The following is a 19,530-nucleotide window of genomic DNA, read 5'->3' on the forward strand; positions in this document are numbered from 1 at the left end:
TGTCCCATTTTATTTCTCATCTTAATCAACCTAATATTACTACCCTCCCACACTCTGGTTGCTATTCTCTTACTACTCATCAAATACCAGTAAATGTGAATAATTTGTACATGGAAGAATCTTTAAGATTCAAATGTAAGAAATGCTCTAAAATGCGTTGCTCCAAGAGGCCTAATTGTTTATAGGAAGCTTTCTGACAAGCTTATAATTGAAATCGTAGCCAGGATAACCTGCTTACCTGGAAAAGACATTTTTGAAACTTTCAAAGCTGATGCAACAGAATTTGCCCTAAGTTTTGGGCCACTTTCAGCATCATACTTTCACTTAACAGCAAAAAGCATACACACGATATATTCACTTCTGATTATAATTAACAACAAACTAGATTATTTCTGTCAATCAGTAATGCAGGTAAAGTAGGTTTTAGCTTTGCTAAACCTGATGTGTGCTTGATTTATCAGATGAAGGAGAGTGACGTCAGTGACGTCAGACCACTCCTGACTGTCCTGGAAACGTGTGTTTCCTTTAGAGAAAATGCTGTCACCACCCACTGGACTAAGGTGTTTGCTTCCAGGGAGTTTTCTAAACAGAACCACCTGATAATTACCACCTATCAGCTTTAATCTACTTCAGTTATGTCACAGTTGCAATTAAGAGGCTCAGCACCTGCCTTTTGCCAGGCAAAGTATCAAAGATGGCTGTGTTGCCTCTCCGGGTGATAGAAACAATTTTCCAGCTCATGGGCACAGGTTTGGTAGTGATCCTTGCAGCCCAGTAGAGCGTGGTTTTTCCTGTCTGCTGGAAATAGAGTTCTGTCCTCCCAGTATTTAGAAACAACAGTCGATGCCAGATATTGTTTCCCCCAATAACCCTCTTGTGTGCGGTCTCTGGACTGTAACACGTATTTATTGATCAGTTTAGGGCAGGGAATATCCTTACACTATCTGACTGGAAGAGCCCAGGGCACTCCTGACCATTTGCTTGGCCAGCAGAATATCCCTGTCACGCCCGAGATCCTGACACTCCCCCAATGCTTGTTTTGTTTCCTTCCGGATAACTAACTGGTTGGTATTAGTAGTTTAAATATCTAGGCTTCTATTTTATTTTTTAAATATATTTTATTGATTTTTTACAGAGAGGAAGGGAGAGAGATAGAGAGTTAGAAACATCGATGAGAGAGAAACATCAATCAGCTGCCTCCTGCACATCTCCTACTGGGGATATGCCCGTAACGAAGGTACATGCCCTTGACCAGAATCGAACCTGGGACCTTTCAGTCCGCAGGCCGACGCTCTATCCACTGAGCCAAACCGGTTTCAGCATAGGCTTCTATTTTAAAGAATTACTTTTATATATTTGTTTTTGAGGGTGTCTATTGAAGGCACACAAACATACCCCACATCTCTCTGAGGCTGCAGTCCTCAGAACTAGGAAAACTGTGTTGAGAATCTTACACATACAATTAATTGGTATTGTCCCAAAAGTCCTGCAGCAAAAGTTCACGTGCCTTATAACTGAGGCATGATGATACAGAAATTGCAAATCTCAAAATTCTGTAAAATTATTTCCTAAAAATATCTTTTAGCTCCACAGCCTAGTACCCTCGACAGTTTTTATGATACATTGAATTCCCTTCCATTAGAGCCAGTGTTCAAATGTCATCATTTAGTCATTTTAAAACTTGAAAAATTCACCCAGAAGTTAAGTTTGTATGTCAGAATTCAGCTGTTAGTTACAAGATTGGAAGGCCAGCTTTTTAATCATCATCAAGATCTGCGGCTCTTTAGGTCTCCTCTCAAAGAAGCACTGCACTTCCTGCCTGGAGTTCTGTCTCCCACAGTGTGCTGCCCAGTAGGCGATTACGTCAGACAGTTTTTCAGGGCGTACAGACTGGCCTGCAGTGAGCCCTTTATACGGGCTTGCCCAGCAGGAAAGGCTCCACTGGCGATTAGCTTGCAGCTCACGGCCATCGCCACCCTCAACAGCAAATGTCACTCAGGCTCCTACACCGAGGCACTGGAGCCCAGGGTCACAGGGCTCCCCAGGTCCTGTTTTGATTCTGCTTTGGGTACCTGGGACCGTGTCAGAAGTTTCTTAGAGTTGTTCTGACCTGGCTTTTTCATGGTCACTTTAAAAAAATTGTTACATGCTCCCTAATATAAGCATATTTATAAAACTCAGTTGTTTCCTATAATATTTGCTTTGAGAATCTCAGTGAGTTATTTCACACAGCACAGTGATTCTTTCCTTTAATAACTTCACTTACAGCATCATTAGGGAGTGCTCTTACATTCTTTATATGCTCTGAAATGTATTCCAACGTTCTATTGTATGATTTGTAACTTATTCTGCAGTTTGTTTTATCTGGTTTGTTGTTGTTGTTCTAGAAGCTTCGCAGCAGGTTTTGGCAAAAGCCTTAAAGTTTGTTGTTGTTTTTTACCTCAGTCCTTTCATTTTTGAAGCAGCTGACCATGAATTTGAGGCTACGATGTGGCTCAAAAGATTCAGGGGTCTGGCTGAGGTGGGAGGCATTGACTAGTGGTTACAACAGCTTCAGCATATGTGGGCCTGTGAGAAGTATTCTGACATCTAAGGAGTAAAATCAGGCAGTGTGTTTGATGGTCAGATCTGGTGGGTAATTTACGTGGAGCAAAGGGAGCAGGGTGTTACTCTGTGTGTGAAATCATGTCAGCTGGATCCTCACAAATGAGAATGGAGACAGTTTTGCTAAATCATCTGGTTAAACCACCAAAAATAAATAGAAGGCTCGTTCTGGAGGGTGGTATCTAGATTCAGAAAAGTACCTGAAGGTGGTAGAGACGAAGCCATGGCATCATTGAATGGAAAGAGCAGGTGGAAAGCACAGTGGTACTTCTGGTAGAAAAAGGTGAAAGGATGAGCAAAACCCTAATTAGTTTGGTCCCAACAGAGCATCACCATTTGGTGCAGAGCCACTACACCGAGTGAAATATAGCACCTGTCCAAACTGTAAATTGGCAGAGAGCCTCAGGTTACAGTGTACGTAATAACTGACAGAGAACCAGCAGAAGCAGAGAGGCGAATTGCGGAGCCTGGAGTATAGATCTGTATTTTCTGTAGTTAAGGACAAAGGGAATGAATGTTAGAAAACCGTGCTCACTTTAAAAGATTTAAGGATAAGAATAAGCAAATCCAATGGATTAGGACTCTGTTGGCTCATTTGTGTCCTATGACATCTGGCTCGAAAGGACAGCAGTTGACTTTGCGGCTGCTAAGTTAAATGACACTTTTACACAAACCATTTCCTGATTGTTAGAGCGCCTACATTGTGGTTTATGTGAGTGGCTTCCGGTGGGAAAATGTACAGGCTCACCTCCCTGACCTTTTGCTTTCGTAAAAGGCAAAGAATTTCAAAGAACACTGATAGTTACTGAGCCAAGTGGGTTTGACTTTTCAGAGAGAAGCATAATAGTAAACATGAACCAACCCACCATGACACTAAAGAGTAATGATGAGGCATTTTTAAAGACTTCATCTGAATGTAGGTAGAAGGAAGAATTTACAACTCTGATAAACTAGAAGGTCCACTTTGGCAATATTTGGTAGAAGGAAGAATTTACAACTCTGATAAACTAGAAGGTCCACTTTGGAAATATTTGACCAAGTTTTGCTTAGTATTGACAAAGTTTTGCTTTGGCAAACACTTAGCTAGGTTTAAGAAGAGCAAGGACAAGTTGATTGTTACTGCATGTGTGTTTGCTCTAGCTCCCCATAAAAAACAGCTGAAAATTTTTCCTTAAAGTCAAAATACTCACTATAAATGGTATGATGTTGTCAACTGTTTTGCTGCTTTTTCTCTTCTTATTTTTTTACTGAATTTTTTTTTTGCCTGTTAAAATTAACATCAGAAATCCAGAATATGGTTAATATTAAAGCAGAAAACACCAGGTGTGTCATTTCAGGGAATATCAGAATAAAGACAAGATCCCAGAGGTCACAGCCTCTCTGAGTGTTTAGATTATATTCAGCCCAAGTAAAGCACAGAAAACAGCTTTTCATGAAATATGATTGAAATACATGCCTTTGTTACATGCCATATAATAGCATGTCTGACTTAAAATGTAGAAATTGAGAGGTAAGGAGGTGGCTTTTCTGAGCATATTACAGAAAAAAAGTATTTCAACCCCTTCTCTTACCCGTTGGTTTTTGGGTTTCCATTCCTGAGCATAAATTGCTCTTTTAGCCATATGAATTATGGATTAAACTGTGGGCATCTTTAGGATGATTCTTGAAGATTAGGGCAGTATTAGCATTCGGTAGAAGTACAAAGGGAAAATATAAACCGGTAGCAGTGCCCAAAGAAAAGATGTCCCAGGGAACTTCTTTATCTCATTTGCTGTTTCTTTTTCAGTATATTTTATTGGTTTTTTTACAGAGAGGAAGGGAGAGGAATAGAGAGTTAGAAACATTGATGAGAGAGGAACATCAACCAGCTGCCTTCTGCACACCTCCTACTGGGGATGTGCCCGCAACCAAGGTACATGCCCTTGGTCGGAATCGAACCTGGGACCCTTCAGTCCGCAGGCTGATGCTCTTTCCACTGAGCCAAACCGGCTAGGGCCATTTGCTGTTTCTTTAAATTAAAAATGCTACATGGATATTAAACTATAGAAGTTATCCCCACCACTGCCACCAACCTCTTTATGCCAAGAAGCTGTGCACTTCTGCACCCAGCACCTCAGGATCGACTGGTAAAGGGGTCGGGATAGGAGAGGGCTGAGCAGATGCCTCGCTGAAGGGCCACTGGAGCCGGAGGAACAGCTGGCAGCAGCATGGTGGACTGGTCATAGCGAGAGGCCCAGGATTGGCCTGTTGGCAAGTCCTGAATTCAGGAGCAAGCCTTTTTGAAGAAGCATGTTCTTAATTCCATTAAATCAGCTCATAACAAAATTGTCTGTTTAGGTCAGTGGTCGGCAAACTGCGGCTCGTGAGCCACATGCAGTTCTTTGGCCCCTTGAGTGTGGCTCTTCCACAAGATACCACGTGCGGGCGCGCATGTACAGTGCAATTGAAACTTCGTGGCCCATGCGCAGAAGTCGGTATTTTGTGGAAGAGCCACACTCAAGGGGCCAAAGAGCCGCATGTGGCTCGCGAGCCACAGTTTGCCAACCACTGGTTTAGATGATTCTTGTAGGTTTTCTGGTAATTGGCATCAAATGTAACTATACTGATGCCAGCAGGAAAAAGGAAGAAATAAATAAGCCAACATATGCACAGTAGTTTCTGTGAGGGTAGAATTAGGATTAATTTTTTGTTTTTCTTTAATTTTTATATATTTTCTCATCTGTTTTACAGTGAATTACTACTTGATGTTTTTGCTGAGAATTAGATGTTTCTATCCAAAAAATAAAAGTGTTATTTCAAAGTTCAGGTGATGTTCTTATTTGTCTTTCTAATCCAGCAGCTATTTCTAAATAAGGACAAAAGTGAGAATGATAGAGGGCCCTTAAAAATAATTAACAAACTAACATTTAAAGGTGATTGATTTTTTTCTTTTAAGTTAATAGATTCTTTTTTGCCACCAAAGTCAAGGTGGATTAAATTGATGAAAACTTATTAACAAAGTGATTAAAAATACTCCACATGAAAGCCCTGTAGTATATTACATGCATCACTTAGACCCCAGATTCTCTCTGTTTATTAAAAGCCAGTGCCAGGCCTTCCAGGGTGAGTTTATCCTAAGTGCTTTTGAATGCAGAGCAGCTTGCTCCCGGTCTACAGGGGGCGTTCTGCTGGTGCCACGTGAATGCTTACAACTGCGTGTTTTTGTCTTACAGAGTTGTCTTGGTTCAACTGGTGCCTTCCCGGGTCGTGTTTGCTCAGTCTCCTCCTCATTCTGTGCTTCAGGGAATCCTATGACAGACTCTATCTTGATGTGGTTGTCTCCGTGTGATAGCACAGACTCGAAGGAGTTTACAGAGAGACTGGAGATCCATTCTGCATCCTGCACATTTGCTCGGAATTGCACACCTGATGGATAAAAAGGAGAAGACAGAAAATTCATTCAGAGGTCTTGTGAAGTTACTGGTGATCACATTAATTTAATTACTACTAGGTAATGATAATGTGGGACTCAAATGATAACCGGGGATTTAAAAACTCTCTAAATGGCATGCCTGTGCCCGCTGCTGGGGTTGGCAGTGTGCTGTCTTACACACAAGGCACTACCTAAATAATTCCCTCTGTGCTCTGTGCCAGTGCCACACTGCTGATGGATCCATTGTTACTATGAAAAGAAATAAAGGACGTCTATCACATGGAGATAACGCCTTCCCTAAGGGACATATCAGAATAGGAAGAAATGCCACTAACTTCTAAAGAAGTTTAAACCTTATATCCGATTTTAATAAAAAAAAAAAACAGCCAACAGGTATATCCAGAATAGAAATTAGCCCCATGTACACTACATTTTTTTCTAATAAAGTCATTTCTTCTATGACTCCTTATTTTTAACTAAAGGCCCAATGCATGAAATTCATGCAAGGGGTTCTGCCCTCGCAGCCATGGCAGCTTGCCTCGGCCCTCGAAGCCTCGACTTCGTCTGGAAGGTCATCCAGAAGGATGTCCAGAAGGTCATTCGGCTGTCTGGTCTAATTAGCATATCATGTTTTTATTATTATAGATTAGGTCAGAAACCCCTGGCCATCTTATTATGGTGACCAACCACTTTCCAGTGACTTCAGAACACACACTTTGTGTCTCGACCTAAAGTTATCCTTGTTTCTGTGAAATACAGTTTCATCTATTAGACTCTTAAATGATTATATTAAAGGTGACTAAATGTTTAATGTAGCCTCATTAAAAATTGTATGACAAATGTAATTCCATTCTGATTTAGCACTTTGTTAAAAGAGAAATGACAAATCACATAGGACATTCTGTATCTTCAGGTGTGTGTGTGTGTGTGTGTGTGTGTGTGTGTGTGTGTATCAGATATTATTTACAGGGGTTACATTTTATTAAATGACCCTTGTTTGAAAATAACAATTTATAACATTGAAACTTCTGTTAATTACATTTTTGTATTTCAATTCAGGTTGAAAAATATTCATTTCTATATGGAGTCGATGTATTTGAGAGGGCAGTATTTTGCCGGTACCCATTTTCTGTGTAAGGAGGATAGCTTTGTAAAAAATAACAGTAACTCATTGAACAGCTCTCAGACATGTACTTCACTGTCACATAAAATATGCTCTGGTGGGATTATTACCACCATTCACATTTACATAATTCCCCTCACACAGGAAAACCAAACATTTCCCCCAGAAGTCAAGAGTAATACTTTGCCTTCGTTATTCTCAGTTTCATTCAACCCTCTTTCCTTTTTCCTCACTTGAAATTGTGTCTTCCTTGTCAGCTAAATATAACTTATATTTGTCTTTTTTTGGGCAGACAGGGTGCAAGCCAGCTCTTTCTGTTAGCCCCGGCGGTGACGTATGGTTAAGGAAAGCTGGTCAGCACTTAATTACTCATCTCTCCATGTGCACGTATACCGTCACACACACTAATCCATAGTTCCAACTCTTAGTAAGTTCAAAGCTATTTATTAACTCACCTCGGTCCCGGAGGAAGTTTCTATTACTTCGGAGCCTTCTTCTAAAATCCTAAACTGTGCAACTTGGAAAGTTTCTAAGAAAAACCCTGAAATTTAACATCTGTAAGTCACCTTTAAATCATCTCCCTTTTATAACCACTCTGCTGACTTAGCATCAAGAAACAAAGGAACTAAGGAAGTTGCTGAAAAGTAGAAGAAAACCCATGAAAGCTAGACTTATTTCCAATGAATTCGATCATTCTTCTTAAATAAAAATAAAATAAAACCAGAATTCTTTAAGATGATTGAAAGGCAGCCACTAAGGATATCAGTAGTTCATGTCCCAGAACCTAAATTAACCAGCAGCCCTTCTATTTAGAAAGAAGATAGAGAGCAGAGGGAAGAATTCTTAAGTATTTGGTTTTAGTCAGATCGATTGTGTTTAAAGATGTTGCTGTATAAAATTTTGCTGTAATGCTTCTGATATACTAGTAGAACATTTTCATTATGGTTAATTCTAGTTTTAACACAAAGTAAAGAATAACACTTATTACCTAAATGACTAATTAGTTAACAGCTCATTGGTTAATTCAACATCTCAAGTGAGTAGTGATTAAAAGTTCTCGCATGTGCCAGACACCAGCCATTGTTTTTAGCATGAGATGAGCCCCTCTGTCTCATTTATATCCACTTACCACTCCAGCAGATCATTCATTGTTCTCAACACAAATTGCAGCTGTTTTAAATGATTAGAATTTCATATACCAAATCTGATAGAAAGAAAACCAAAAAGCTTTGGAGTGGGGGAGGATTACACACTATTTATTTACCTGAATATTTCAAATCATATTTTTTATCTTTGTTTTTATTTCTAGCTTGCATTAAAATAGTCCAGCTGCTATCTTTGCACTTTCTAAACAAATGTTATAGAATCCTAATGAAATTTTATAATTGAAAGAAATCTTAACTTTCCACTAACCCAAGCCTTCATTTTAGAATTTGTAGAAACAGTCCCAGAGAGGTCAAGGATCTTGCCAAAGGTCACACTCTTAGTGACAAAAGTAGAACTAAAACCCACATCTTCTGACTTCTAAATACTTTTTTCCTACCTCACAGAATTGCAGCTTGATTTGGACACTTGGGGGAGTTTATGAATACTCTTCCATGTTCACAAACAATGGGGCTTAAGAGTAAACTGCCATTATTTTGTGTGGAAAGTACAGAGATTAAATTGAGGTGATTATTTGGTTTTTAAGTGAAATCATTCTATTTTCTTCTTCACTCTCCAGTTGGTGCTCTAAGTCTTAGTTTGCAATGACATGATACAGAAAGATTCTGATGAATAATTCAGTCCTCATAAACCAAGTCCACAACATTATTAATTGGTAAGGACATGTTATAGTCTAAGTTCCCTGTGGCTTACCAATGAACACTTAGTTTATGGGAAGACACATTTTTTAATATGGTCCATGATGGAGGAATAGGAATAAGACAAGTACACACATTTCCCTGGAGAATGGAGCTAATAAAAAAAAATAAAAAGAGGGAATCCATGCAAGTATAATCTTGTATAGTTAAGCATATATGGCCTAAGGGCCAAATTTTATCATAGATCACATATTCATGTTTAATTATTGAGAATGTTTACAACTTGTTGTTGATGAAGCTCTTCTAATGAAGGATTCAAGCTAAGAGCTTTTAAATTGAAGAGGTTAAATTCCCATCTACTTATCTTTTAATTAGTTTTTGTTGCTATTATATTTATTAAAATCTAGGCATTCATCCTGCTGTTTGCATATGTACAAGCTTCATTTTAAGATCAAATACAAATGCATAGTAAATTTGCTTTAATGTTAACAACCACATTTAATTTCACATTTGTCCCTGAAATAATAAATAAAGGAATTACTATGATTATGCCATATTATCAAGCAAGTGCAAAAGCTGTGATAGGAAGAAAGTGCCGTATTAAAAAAGAAATATATAGAAAACTGTGAGAAAATGTTATCAGACCTGTTTGACCTAAATATAGGAAAACTAGAATTCCATTCTAATTGGGAATTATGCAGAAAGAAGAAAGATAAAGTTTATTTCCATAATATCAAACAGTTGCTACTCTGTTAGGAAATAGAAGCAATACTTTGGGGAAAGTGTTGGACCATCCTAGAAGAACAAAACTTGACAGGCAGGAGAGGGGATTTCCTTCTAGCAGCATCCATCAGGTAAGCAGGCATCATGTTGGCCACCCTGAGCATTCATATCCTTTCAGGAGTTCTCCCAGCTCAGATGGAACCTCAGAGTCAGGAGGTGAACAATACCAAGGCCCTTGAAAGGGTCACTTCTGGCCAGGGGATGGGAAGGATAGAGGCTGTAGGCAGTCTCTCCCCTGAACCATGCTTCTTTTTATAACCACTTTCAGTTTGTTCTGGGGCAGGACAGAAACATCAGCCTCTTGTTTCACCGAACAATTTCTCCACTGTCCTCATTGCCTGACATCTCAACTTTCAGAACGCTTGCGTGAATCAGACCTCAGCTCCATCCCTGCGACTCCTAGGTGCCCGCTTCCTTGAACTGACTTCCTGGCTCAGGCTTCTTCACGCCCTCCACCCCTCCCTCAGCTCCCAGGCCAAAGTCCCAGGCTCAGTCCTGACTGGTAGTAGACCTCCCTCTCCTGAAAGGATGCTAACATGACCCAAACACAAGTAAATCCAGGTACTCCAGAAAGATTTAGCAATTCTTAGGGTCAAGGCTCATAAGTTAGACTGTATCCCTGAGATGAGAATTACAAAGGTCTCTAACAACTTTCTATACTTGTTATTTGCTGCATTTTAGAATACGGACATTAGATTGCCTTACGTTGTCCTTCTGTTGTGCTTTGGAACTTGGTGGGCCTCAAACAGTAACTTTCCATCGCAGCCCTTACTGAGAAAGAGCAGACAGTTAGCCCAGCCCACCTGCTGTGTTCATTCAACAAGGGGGCATTGAAATAAAATTTTAAAAAACACAGCTAAAAAATGAAACAAAGCACAGAATTCATTTCAGCAACTTTGATAAAATGATTTAAAACACACACACACACACACACACACACGTCAAACTCTTCTAGATTAAACACGCTGGGCTTGATACATGTTGAGGGTTGGGGCTCCAGAGGGACTGCCAGGAGATCCACCCCATGTCACGGGCTCTCGGGGTTCCTGCCTGGCTCTTCCAGTTTAAAAGGGAAGTGGCTTCAGGCTCCACCAAAATGGCCAGAATGACTTGGAGATACTTTTAATTTACCTCAAGGTTAGAAAATGATACTTCTTTAAGAAACTACAGTTTAATTTGGACTTCCTGTAATTCAGATTGGCTTTCTTCCCATTTACCCAGAAGGGTCATAGAATCAAAAAGATGATCTAATCCAACCACCTCATTTTACAAATAAGTAAAAATAGAACCTGAGAAGTTAATGACACAGCCAGGGCTTAGCAGGTCACCCACCTCCCAGACCAGCATTTTCCCCCATAAATGTGTTAACCAGAAGTAAATTCTTCCAGGTATATTGTTTTCATTTCTTTAAAATTTTTGAAAATTAAGCAAGAAATACATGACTCTATGCTCATTGTAAAATTCTTAGGTCAGAAGTATAAAGTGAACCCTACAAACAAGTGCTGGCTAGTCCGTTCTCCTTTCCAGAGGTCATCCCTAGAAGCCTCTCAAATCTTTCTATTTTTGCAGTTTCCTACAAAGGTATAAACTTGGGATTTAAAATCAAGTGACCTAAGGAACTGTTTCTCAGGCCACATTGGCATTAACTTTGGGCAGAAGCAGGAGTTTCTGAGATCCTTATCTGTCTCCTCATGAGTCTGTATCAAATGTCACAGTGGTTAATATTTAGCAGCATTTCACTGGCCTCGTTATATACCATCAAGCTCTATCATATTCTAACATTTAAAGATGGATTCCAATATGCAACATTCTGCTTTTCTTTTGGGAAATAGAGCTTCTGTTTTTAAGTCACCAACTAAGGTCCACATACTGTGAGGGAAGAAGATGAGTGACCCCCCAAAATCCAAATAGATTTCTTGACAGGCTTTGTTGGCTCCCCATCTCAGCAGAGGCACGCAATGCTGCAGAACGTCTGGAGGATGCGCTTATGTGATTCCACTTGCTCAAAATAATAGATAAGGAAGATTTGGTAACCCTTACTGTTTTCCTGATCGGCTTCCTCAGCTCTCCTATCTCCCCGCTAGCAGCGAAACTGATGAGCTGCAGCAGGACGAGAACTTAGCTTTGTGTGGTCATTTCCTTTCCTGCCTTCCCTCCCATCCAGCTGTCCCTTCTGGTTATGTTCTTACTTATTTCTGACTATGCTTGGAAGCAAGTTGTGTGAAACCCAGATTTTCTGAATTGCCAGCATCAGGGAGGCGAGCTGGCCAAGCAGTGTCTTAATGAACTAGAGCCAGTGGTTCTCAGCCTTCTGGCCCTTTAAATACAGTTCCTCATGTTGTGACCCAACCATAAAATTATTTTCGTTGCTACTTCATAACTGTAATGTTGCTACTGTTATGAATCGTAATGTAAATATCTGATATGCAGGATGGTCTTAGGCGACCCCTGTGAAAGGGTCGTTCGACCGCCAAAGGGGTCACGACCCACAGGTTGAGAACCACTGAACTAGACAAGAGAGAACCTAGAGAAAGCACCCTGGCCGAGGAGCCCCAGGCCCGGCTCAGGTCCCAGCCCTGGTGTCTTCAGCTGTTTGACTAAGAGTAAGTCACTTCGTCTCTCATGTATTCACATCGCTGAAATGAGGGAGTGAGCAAAAATGTTCGCTAAGGTTTCTTCCAGGAAATTCGGGGCCACTCTTATCTGAGTATTAGAAAACGACTGAAGGTCATGCAGTCTGTGAAACTGCACAGCCTGCGGTACGGTCACGTTTATGGTCACGGTCATATTTCCGTTTGTGCAGTAGCCCTCCTACTGTGCCTGCTGGTATGGGAACACGTAGGTTGCTCCATCGCACTCACGTGCAATAAGAAGTGGCTTCGTTTTCTGCCAGGAGATAAACCACAGGTGCTATTTATTTCCCTGGAGGACTATATACATGACGTGGGGTTTATTAAATTTATCAAATGCAATAAGAGAAAATCTGCCATCTGATGCTGAGAGAGCATTCCGGCACCAGGCCAGAGTACTGCGTTTGCTCTCGGGAATCAGACCTAACAGGAACGTCCTTTGGTTTGGTTTGATTCATCGTGGGCCAGCAATGCATTTGCACCTGCAGGAATCAAATTGTCAGATCAGGTGGTAAAGCTGATCCTTGAATTGTGTGTTGATTTGCAAATACTCTCCTGAACTAACAATTAAAAGGAATGGTGAGAGTTTCCCAAATACCTAATTATGCATAGCAGGAACCCAAATATTTGTCTCATAACATCATTGACTATCACTGAACTCAAGGGAGGATATTTTGTTCCATTGAAGTTGCCATCATAGACAGAACCTGTACCTGCCTGGGAGCATAGGACCAATTTCAAGGAACCTCAGACTCTGTCATCATTCCATGACTGGGGGGTGGGTGACTGTTCCTTAGGGAAGCTGGGGATACTGTTGGCTCCTCAACTCCCCCTGGAGACAAAATTTAACAAATGCATACACATTGAAATACACGTGCTCAGAAGGCCTGTGAGTCTCCTCTCTGAAAGAGATTTGAGTTTTAACAAAGAACAAAGTCTAAACACCAAAAAGAAGGATTTCTAATGACAGAACTTTTTTTTTTAATGTGGACTCATCATTTTGATTTCATTTTTTTGGACTAGTAACTTTTTTAAAATATATTTTTATTTTTATTACAGAGAGGAAGGGAGAGGGATAGAGAGTTAGAAACATCAATGAGAGAGAAACATCGATCAGCTGCCTCCTGCACACTCCCTACTGGGGATGTGCCCACAACCAAGGTACATGCCCTTGACCGGAATCGAACCCGGAACCCAGGCCGACGCTCTGTCCACGGAGCCAAACTGGTTAGGGCATCTAATGACAGAACTTGGGATAGCAGCTATCCAGGTAGAGAAGGGCTACTCTGGGGGCTGGAGACGTGGAAGCCCTTCAGGTATCCACTTGTGAGTACACCTGAGTCACACTGGATGCCACACTGGATGCATTGCTAGTGAAGTCCTGGCCTTCCTAAGCCTTTGCAGAAACCCAAAGATTGCTCAAAGGGCAGGTTTTAGTTCTGTAGATGATTTTGTTTGCCATGAATTCCCAATTTCAAATTTACTTCCCTCCTCACCAGAAATATATCATTTTTGGAAATTAAATATTAAGAAAATTCTGCCTCCATTCTACCAAATTGTATCTACACGTTTCAAACAAAATCACTTCCTTGACATACACACATGTTTCTGTTTAGGTCTGTGATTCAGAGAAGGTGCCTGGAAGAAGTCCTGTGAGGTGACTGATCCCACCTCACCAATCATGGGCAGAACCAGGCCACCCAACGTAATCCACCCCAAATTGCGGGCTGTCTCTTCTCAGTCCTTCTCTGACCCCTCTAACCCACACTGCACTGCTCTTCCTGATCAATAAGTTGCTGAGAAAATCGTGTTTGTAAGTGATGTAAATGTCTCCCATGGACCCATCCCTGTCCTCCATGACCCCCACGGTCCTTTCGGCTTGCACGCCAGAATTCTTGCTCCATGTCCCAAAGAAATGCAGTTACCCTTGTCCTTTTCAGGAAAACACAAAACATCAATTGATATCTTAGCCCCGATATTTCACCCTCTTCTGTCTTGGAATAAAGAGGCCTCTTCATATTTGTTGTCATTTTTACACAAGCTTATAGTCCCCCAGTGTCCTGGGCAGGCGACTCTGTGTTACATTCTGTCGCCTATAGTTGTCCTTCCATCTAATTGGGGGAAAGGTTACTCTAATGAGCCAGCCACTGATTCCCTGACCTATTCACTCTTTTGTCAGTATTCCTTTACCAGTCAATTCTATCTAGGTCCTGAAATTTATTTCATTGTTTTTGCTTTAAGTTTTGCTTACAAAGTTGCTTCTTTTGTCTTAAATCAGACTGTGATATTTTTTCCCTCTGAGTACTTTATAATAAAACTGGGGTCCCTCGGCCTGGCCTGTGCCCTCTCACAATACCCCCGTTGGGGGATGTCAGAGAGCCGTTTTGGGCCCAATCCCCGCAGGCCAGGCCAAGGAGCCCCTTCTTCACTGGGCCACTAGTATTCATATAAGATCTTTGGTTAATCTCTTTCCATCCCCCCCCCCGACTCCCCTCTTCCCTCTGAGATTCATCAGTCTGTTCCATGTTTCCATCCCTTTGGTTTCTGCTCCTGTGTTGAGTGTCTGCCCCCTGGTGGTCAGTGCATGTCATGGCTACTGGACAGTAGGCCAGTCGGCCAGTTGCTTAGGCATATATATATATATATATATATATATATATATATATATATATATATATAAACAGAACACCCTAAAATAAAGTCAGGCAGGGATTTCATCAAAGTCAATACTAAATGCTGGGAGAAGCAGATTGAACTTAACACACACACACAAAAAAACAAACAAACCTGGGATGGAGGAGGCTGGATCTTGTAATTCAGCCAGTATATTTGGGTTCCTGCTGCACACTGGGCACTGGGCTAGGCACTATGGCTACAGAAACAAGTAATACAGGGTCCTGGCCCTCAGAGACATTCATATTCTGAAGAATCCATTCATAAAAACTGATTCAAAGCCAGCAACACCATCTAAATGCTGTTGGAAGTTCTGCAGCTTATTTCTACAGCTGTCTATGGGATCTTTCCCTCCTTGGAAAATATGTTCTAAATCCTGTTTTCTTGGTCTGTTAAAATCCCATGCTGTCTCTAACCAACATATAGCTATGTGTAATCTTCGTGGACAGCCTTCGAAGGGAAAGGCAGAGAAATCTGTTTTAATGGCTTGAAAAGAATTGGAAAGAGTTTAGAGAAAGATGACAAGCTTCCGAAGCGTTCGTATCTGCTAGTGTTCGTTCAGGCATGGGGTGAGGCAAGGCGAAGGGCCTCCAGCACGGCGAACCCAGGAGACCCCCTGTGGAAGAGTTAGTGAGGTGTGACTGGCTTATAGGCATGTGTAAGCATGTCTGCTGAGCAAAAGTGGAGGAGGAGGTTTGGAGGCAGGGAATTGTGGTGGAAGCAGGTTCCAGAAAACAACCTCGAGCTGGCTCATCCCCTGACTCATCTGGCCCAGCCTCCTGCCTCCACACACATCCTGTCTGCAATGCGTCTGGCCACCTGCTCCTTCAGCTCTTGAGAGATGGCAGTTCCATAGTCCCCCTATCGTCTGTTCCAGAGCCAGCCCCTTCTCACTTAGGAGTGCTTGCTTTCAAAGAGTGGTGGCAGGAGAGATGGGGTCAAGAAACAGTGTGACAGAGGGAAGACAAGCAGCACAAGTCAGGGCAGAGGACCCGGTGACAAGGAATGGTGACGAGGAATTTCTCACTTCCTCCACACTCCAAAGCCCCCAGGAACACTGGAAGGTGGAGCCCGCCGCCCGGAACCCCGCCCTCCATGATGCCCCATCTGGCACAGTGGAGGTGCCTGTGCTGCTCTGAGAAACAGTGGGAATCTAGACCTGTATTTTATTAATCTAGAGGAACTGTATTTTATTCAAAAGGCTGTAACTCTCACAATGCCCCCTCCCATTTTCAAAGGAATGTCTGTAAGTGAAGGCACGCTTTCCGCTCCCCAATGTGTTTCGTGCACTCTGCCTGAGCAATCACTTTTCATACCTGAGCGTGGGGCAGCGGAACCTTGGGTCGTCCAAGTGGTCCTAGATTCAAGTCAGGTGACCATGTCCTATCCATTCAGACTTTTCCATCTGCCTCCACTCTCTCACACTCCTAGAAGCAAGCCACAAAGCCTGTCCAGCCAAAACCATTATCCCAACGCCCGAGCACTCTTGTCCTCCTGTTCTCAAGCCAGGGTGTTTGGTTTGATTTTGCGGGGGCAGCAGGAGGAAGAGAGTTGAGTGGGATGGCTGCAGAAATAGCAGAGGCAGCTGCTGGTGTGGGAGCCTTTAATAGTCCCATTGTCACCACTCTCCACACTCGGGGCCTCACATACCAAACAGGGTCTCCCTCACCCCATCCCCTGGGGTTCCGGGAGGTGACCCAGCCCTTGGCTTTAGGCCTCCCTCTGGACCTTGAATGTCATGCCTTCCCCTATTCCTCCTCCCAGTCCCGGCCACACTGAAGCCCCTAACTCAGGGGTGGGCAAACTTTTTGACTCGAGGGCCACAATGGGTTCTTAAACTGGACCGGAGGGCCGGAACAAAAGCATGGATGGAGTGTTTGTGTGAACTAATATAAATTCAAAGTAAACATCATTACATAAAAGGGTACAGTCTTTTTTTTTTTAGTTTTATTCCTTTCAAATGGGCCGGATTCGGCCCGCGGGCCGTAGTTTGCCCACGGCTGCCCTAACTCCTTTTCAGTCTGTGGAAGAACGAAGTCCTTACCTATTGGGGTCCTGGGAGTGGTTCGGGTTGAAACCGCTGCAGTGGGACAGACATAAGAAGTTCTGGCTGCCCCAACGCCTGCCTCTGGTCTCTGAGTTAAGAACAGGCCAGGCCAGTCCCAGAGGACTGAGGATAGAGCACATGATGTATTGAGCTTCTCCCACTGCCAGAACCTGACTTTAAAATAGCACCTCTAAGTCCCAGGTGATTACAGGCTCCTGACAGCTGGTGCTCTCTTCCTGTGATGCCCCGTGGTCTCCTGGCAGGAGGTGTGGTGCAAATATGAGCGGGTGCAAGGAAGGGGCTTAACATCTGCCCGCAGAGACGATGCTGGGGATTCCAGCTCTGCGACCTGGTGGGTCTATGCCGCTGTCAGAACATGAGTGTGTGGGATGAATTCTCCTAGAAAGGGTTCTGTGCGTCTTTAAATAATTCTTACCATGTAAAGGTTGTATTACATTTTAATAAAAGAAATTGTTTGCATTTTACTTTTTCAACAGTCGAGGTTTTCTAGATTTTTATTTTATGGCCAAGTATACTTTTGTAAGGAAATGTTGAAGTCGTATTTTTGTTCTTTTAAAACCATAGTTCATGTCAACTATAAGCACTGATCAATATTATTCATGTGCAATTTTCCTTCCTTTCCATTGGGCCTTTCTAAGAAACTGTTTTGGCATAGCTTTTTATTTAAAACTTCATTTTACATGTTGTGCATACTGAAGATTCTAAAAAATAAAGATGCATTTAAAATCTCTGTGCTGTTACGTTGTAGAAATGGTAATGTGTATTGCTTTGCCAAAGTGGTAATTAAATGTTTAATGGTTTAGAACTCCGAGCTCAGAATGGAGGCTCTAGTCATTACCCGCAGCGTGGGAGCTTCCACACAGGCCCGCTTTTGGGGAGAATTCACATTAGAATGGCGATCGCCTGTTCAGTCAGGAAATACGGTGATGTTGACGGTGTAGTGACTGTGCTGTGCTTTTGCAATAAATGTGTATTGAAAGCACTTGTGCTAGCGTGGTCCGCATTCTGTTTTTAATCAAACTCCAAATGGCAGGAGACGTGGAGCCAAAGCTCCCTGAGCGTTTGGGCAGCGAGATGTGGTGGGAAAAACGTGAGCTTGGGAGCAGGACAGGCTGGGCCGCTGAACCCTGCCCCTCAACCGATGAGCCCCGAGACTTGGGAACCCCTTCATCTCTTTTGGAGATCCTGTGTTCTCATCCATTAAAAATACATAATTAAAGCCCTGGCCCTGCCCTAGCTGGTTATAGAGTGTCAGCCTGCGGATTAAAGGGTCCCAGGTTCAATTCTGGCCAAGTGCACATGCCCGGGTTGTGGGCTCGATCCCCCCCCCAGTAGGGGGCGTTCAAGAGGCTGCCAATCAGTGATTCTCATCATTGATGTTTCTATCTCTTTCTCCCTCTCCCTCTCTGAAATCAATAAAAAATATATTTAACAAAATATTTAAAAATAAAGCCCTGGCTGGTGTGGCTCAGTTGGTTGAGCATCATCCCGTGCACCGAAAGGTTGCTGGTTTGATTCCCTGTCAGAATACATGCCCAGGTTTCGGGTCTGTCCCTGGTTTGAGTAGGTGTGGGAGGCAACAGTTGATGTTTCTCTCTCCCTCTCTCTCTAAAGACCAATAAAACATATTTTTAAAAATACATAATCAAAATAAAATTAAAAACCTTAAGTTATGAAAGTGTCCCTTGTCATGGAAAAATGTATAGAATGGGGGGGGGGCGCGGGGATTAGGCTTCCCTCCCATGAGTTTTGTGATGACAGCAAAAAGTGAGGAACAAGGAGCACCTGGCGCATTGGAACTGTTGAAGTTGCAAGTATTTTTATTCTTTTATTCTTTTTACGCCTGGTGTTACTTGCCTTCTCCCCTTCCTTTCCTCTTGTATCTCTCCCAAAGTCATTTTTATTTTTTTAATATTCAAGTTAAAATGTATTGGCATCTGAGAAAGAAGATTGTGATTAGATGTTTACATATTTAATACTGCTTCTAATTTTTCATGGAAGCTAATTCCCAAAACTGTTGATCACAGCTGAATTGAAAGAGCATCTGGGGAATGAGGTGATGTTGTTTATGTAAGTAGACAGTACCCTAAGTCCACTGGAGACCAAATGGGATTTGCCTTGTGGAATTCGAAACAAAAGAACAAGCAGCGAAAGCCATTGAAGTAGGTCCAGATCCATTGCTAAAACATGGGGGCACTTCCTTTCTTAGTTTCTAAGCAAGTTCATCCACGAGTAAGTGGCCGGGAGCCCAGTCTTGGAATCACTTGGAGTCGTGAACGTCCTTTAACCTTGCGGAGGAAAGTTTTTCTTAATCTTCCCGGATTAGTTTCCAAACTGTCCTGTTCTCCTCTTACAGGTTCCAAAGTCTTCATTTTTAAAAACACAGAAAAATATAATGCTTTCTTTACATCTCATTGTGAATAGTTTTAATATAG

At 42.1% G+C, this 19,530-nt stretch overlaps 1 protein-coding gene across 2 annotated transcripts in view; it reads left to right on the forward strand.

Moving 5' to 3' along the window:
- The window catches only part of SLC49A4 (solute carrier family 49 member 4), an 81,787-nt gene extending 63,710 nt beyond the window's left edge, over positions 1 to 18,077 (forward strand). For both annotated transcript variants that reach the window (XM_070406345.1, XM_070406344.1), the window contains one exon: positions 5,817 to 18,077. In XM_070406345.1, coding sequence (XP_070262446.1) covers positions 5,817 to 5,932 — 116 coding nt within the window. In that variant the 3' untranslated portion in view covers positions 5,933 to 18,077. The remainder of the gene's footprint in view (positions 1 to 5,816) is intronic.
- Positions 18,078 to 19,530: the final 1,453 nt, after the last annotated feature.

Source organism: Myotis yumanensis, unplaced genomic scaffold (assembly GCF_028538775.1).
Source record: "Myotis yumanensis isolate MYYU_CA2020_CCGP unplaced genomic scaffold, mMyoYum1.0.hap1 SCAF_2, whole genome shotgun sequence".
NCBI classification, from domain to species: Eukaryota; Metazoa; Chordata; class Mammalia; order Chiroptera; family Vespertilionidae; genus Myotis; species Myotis yumanensis.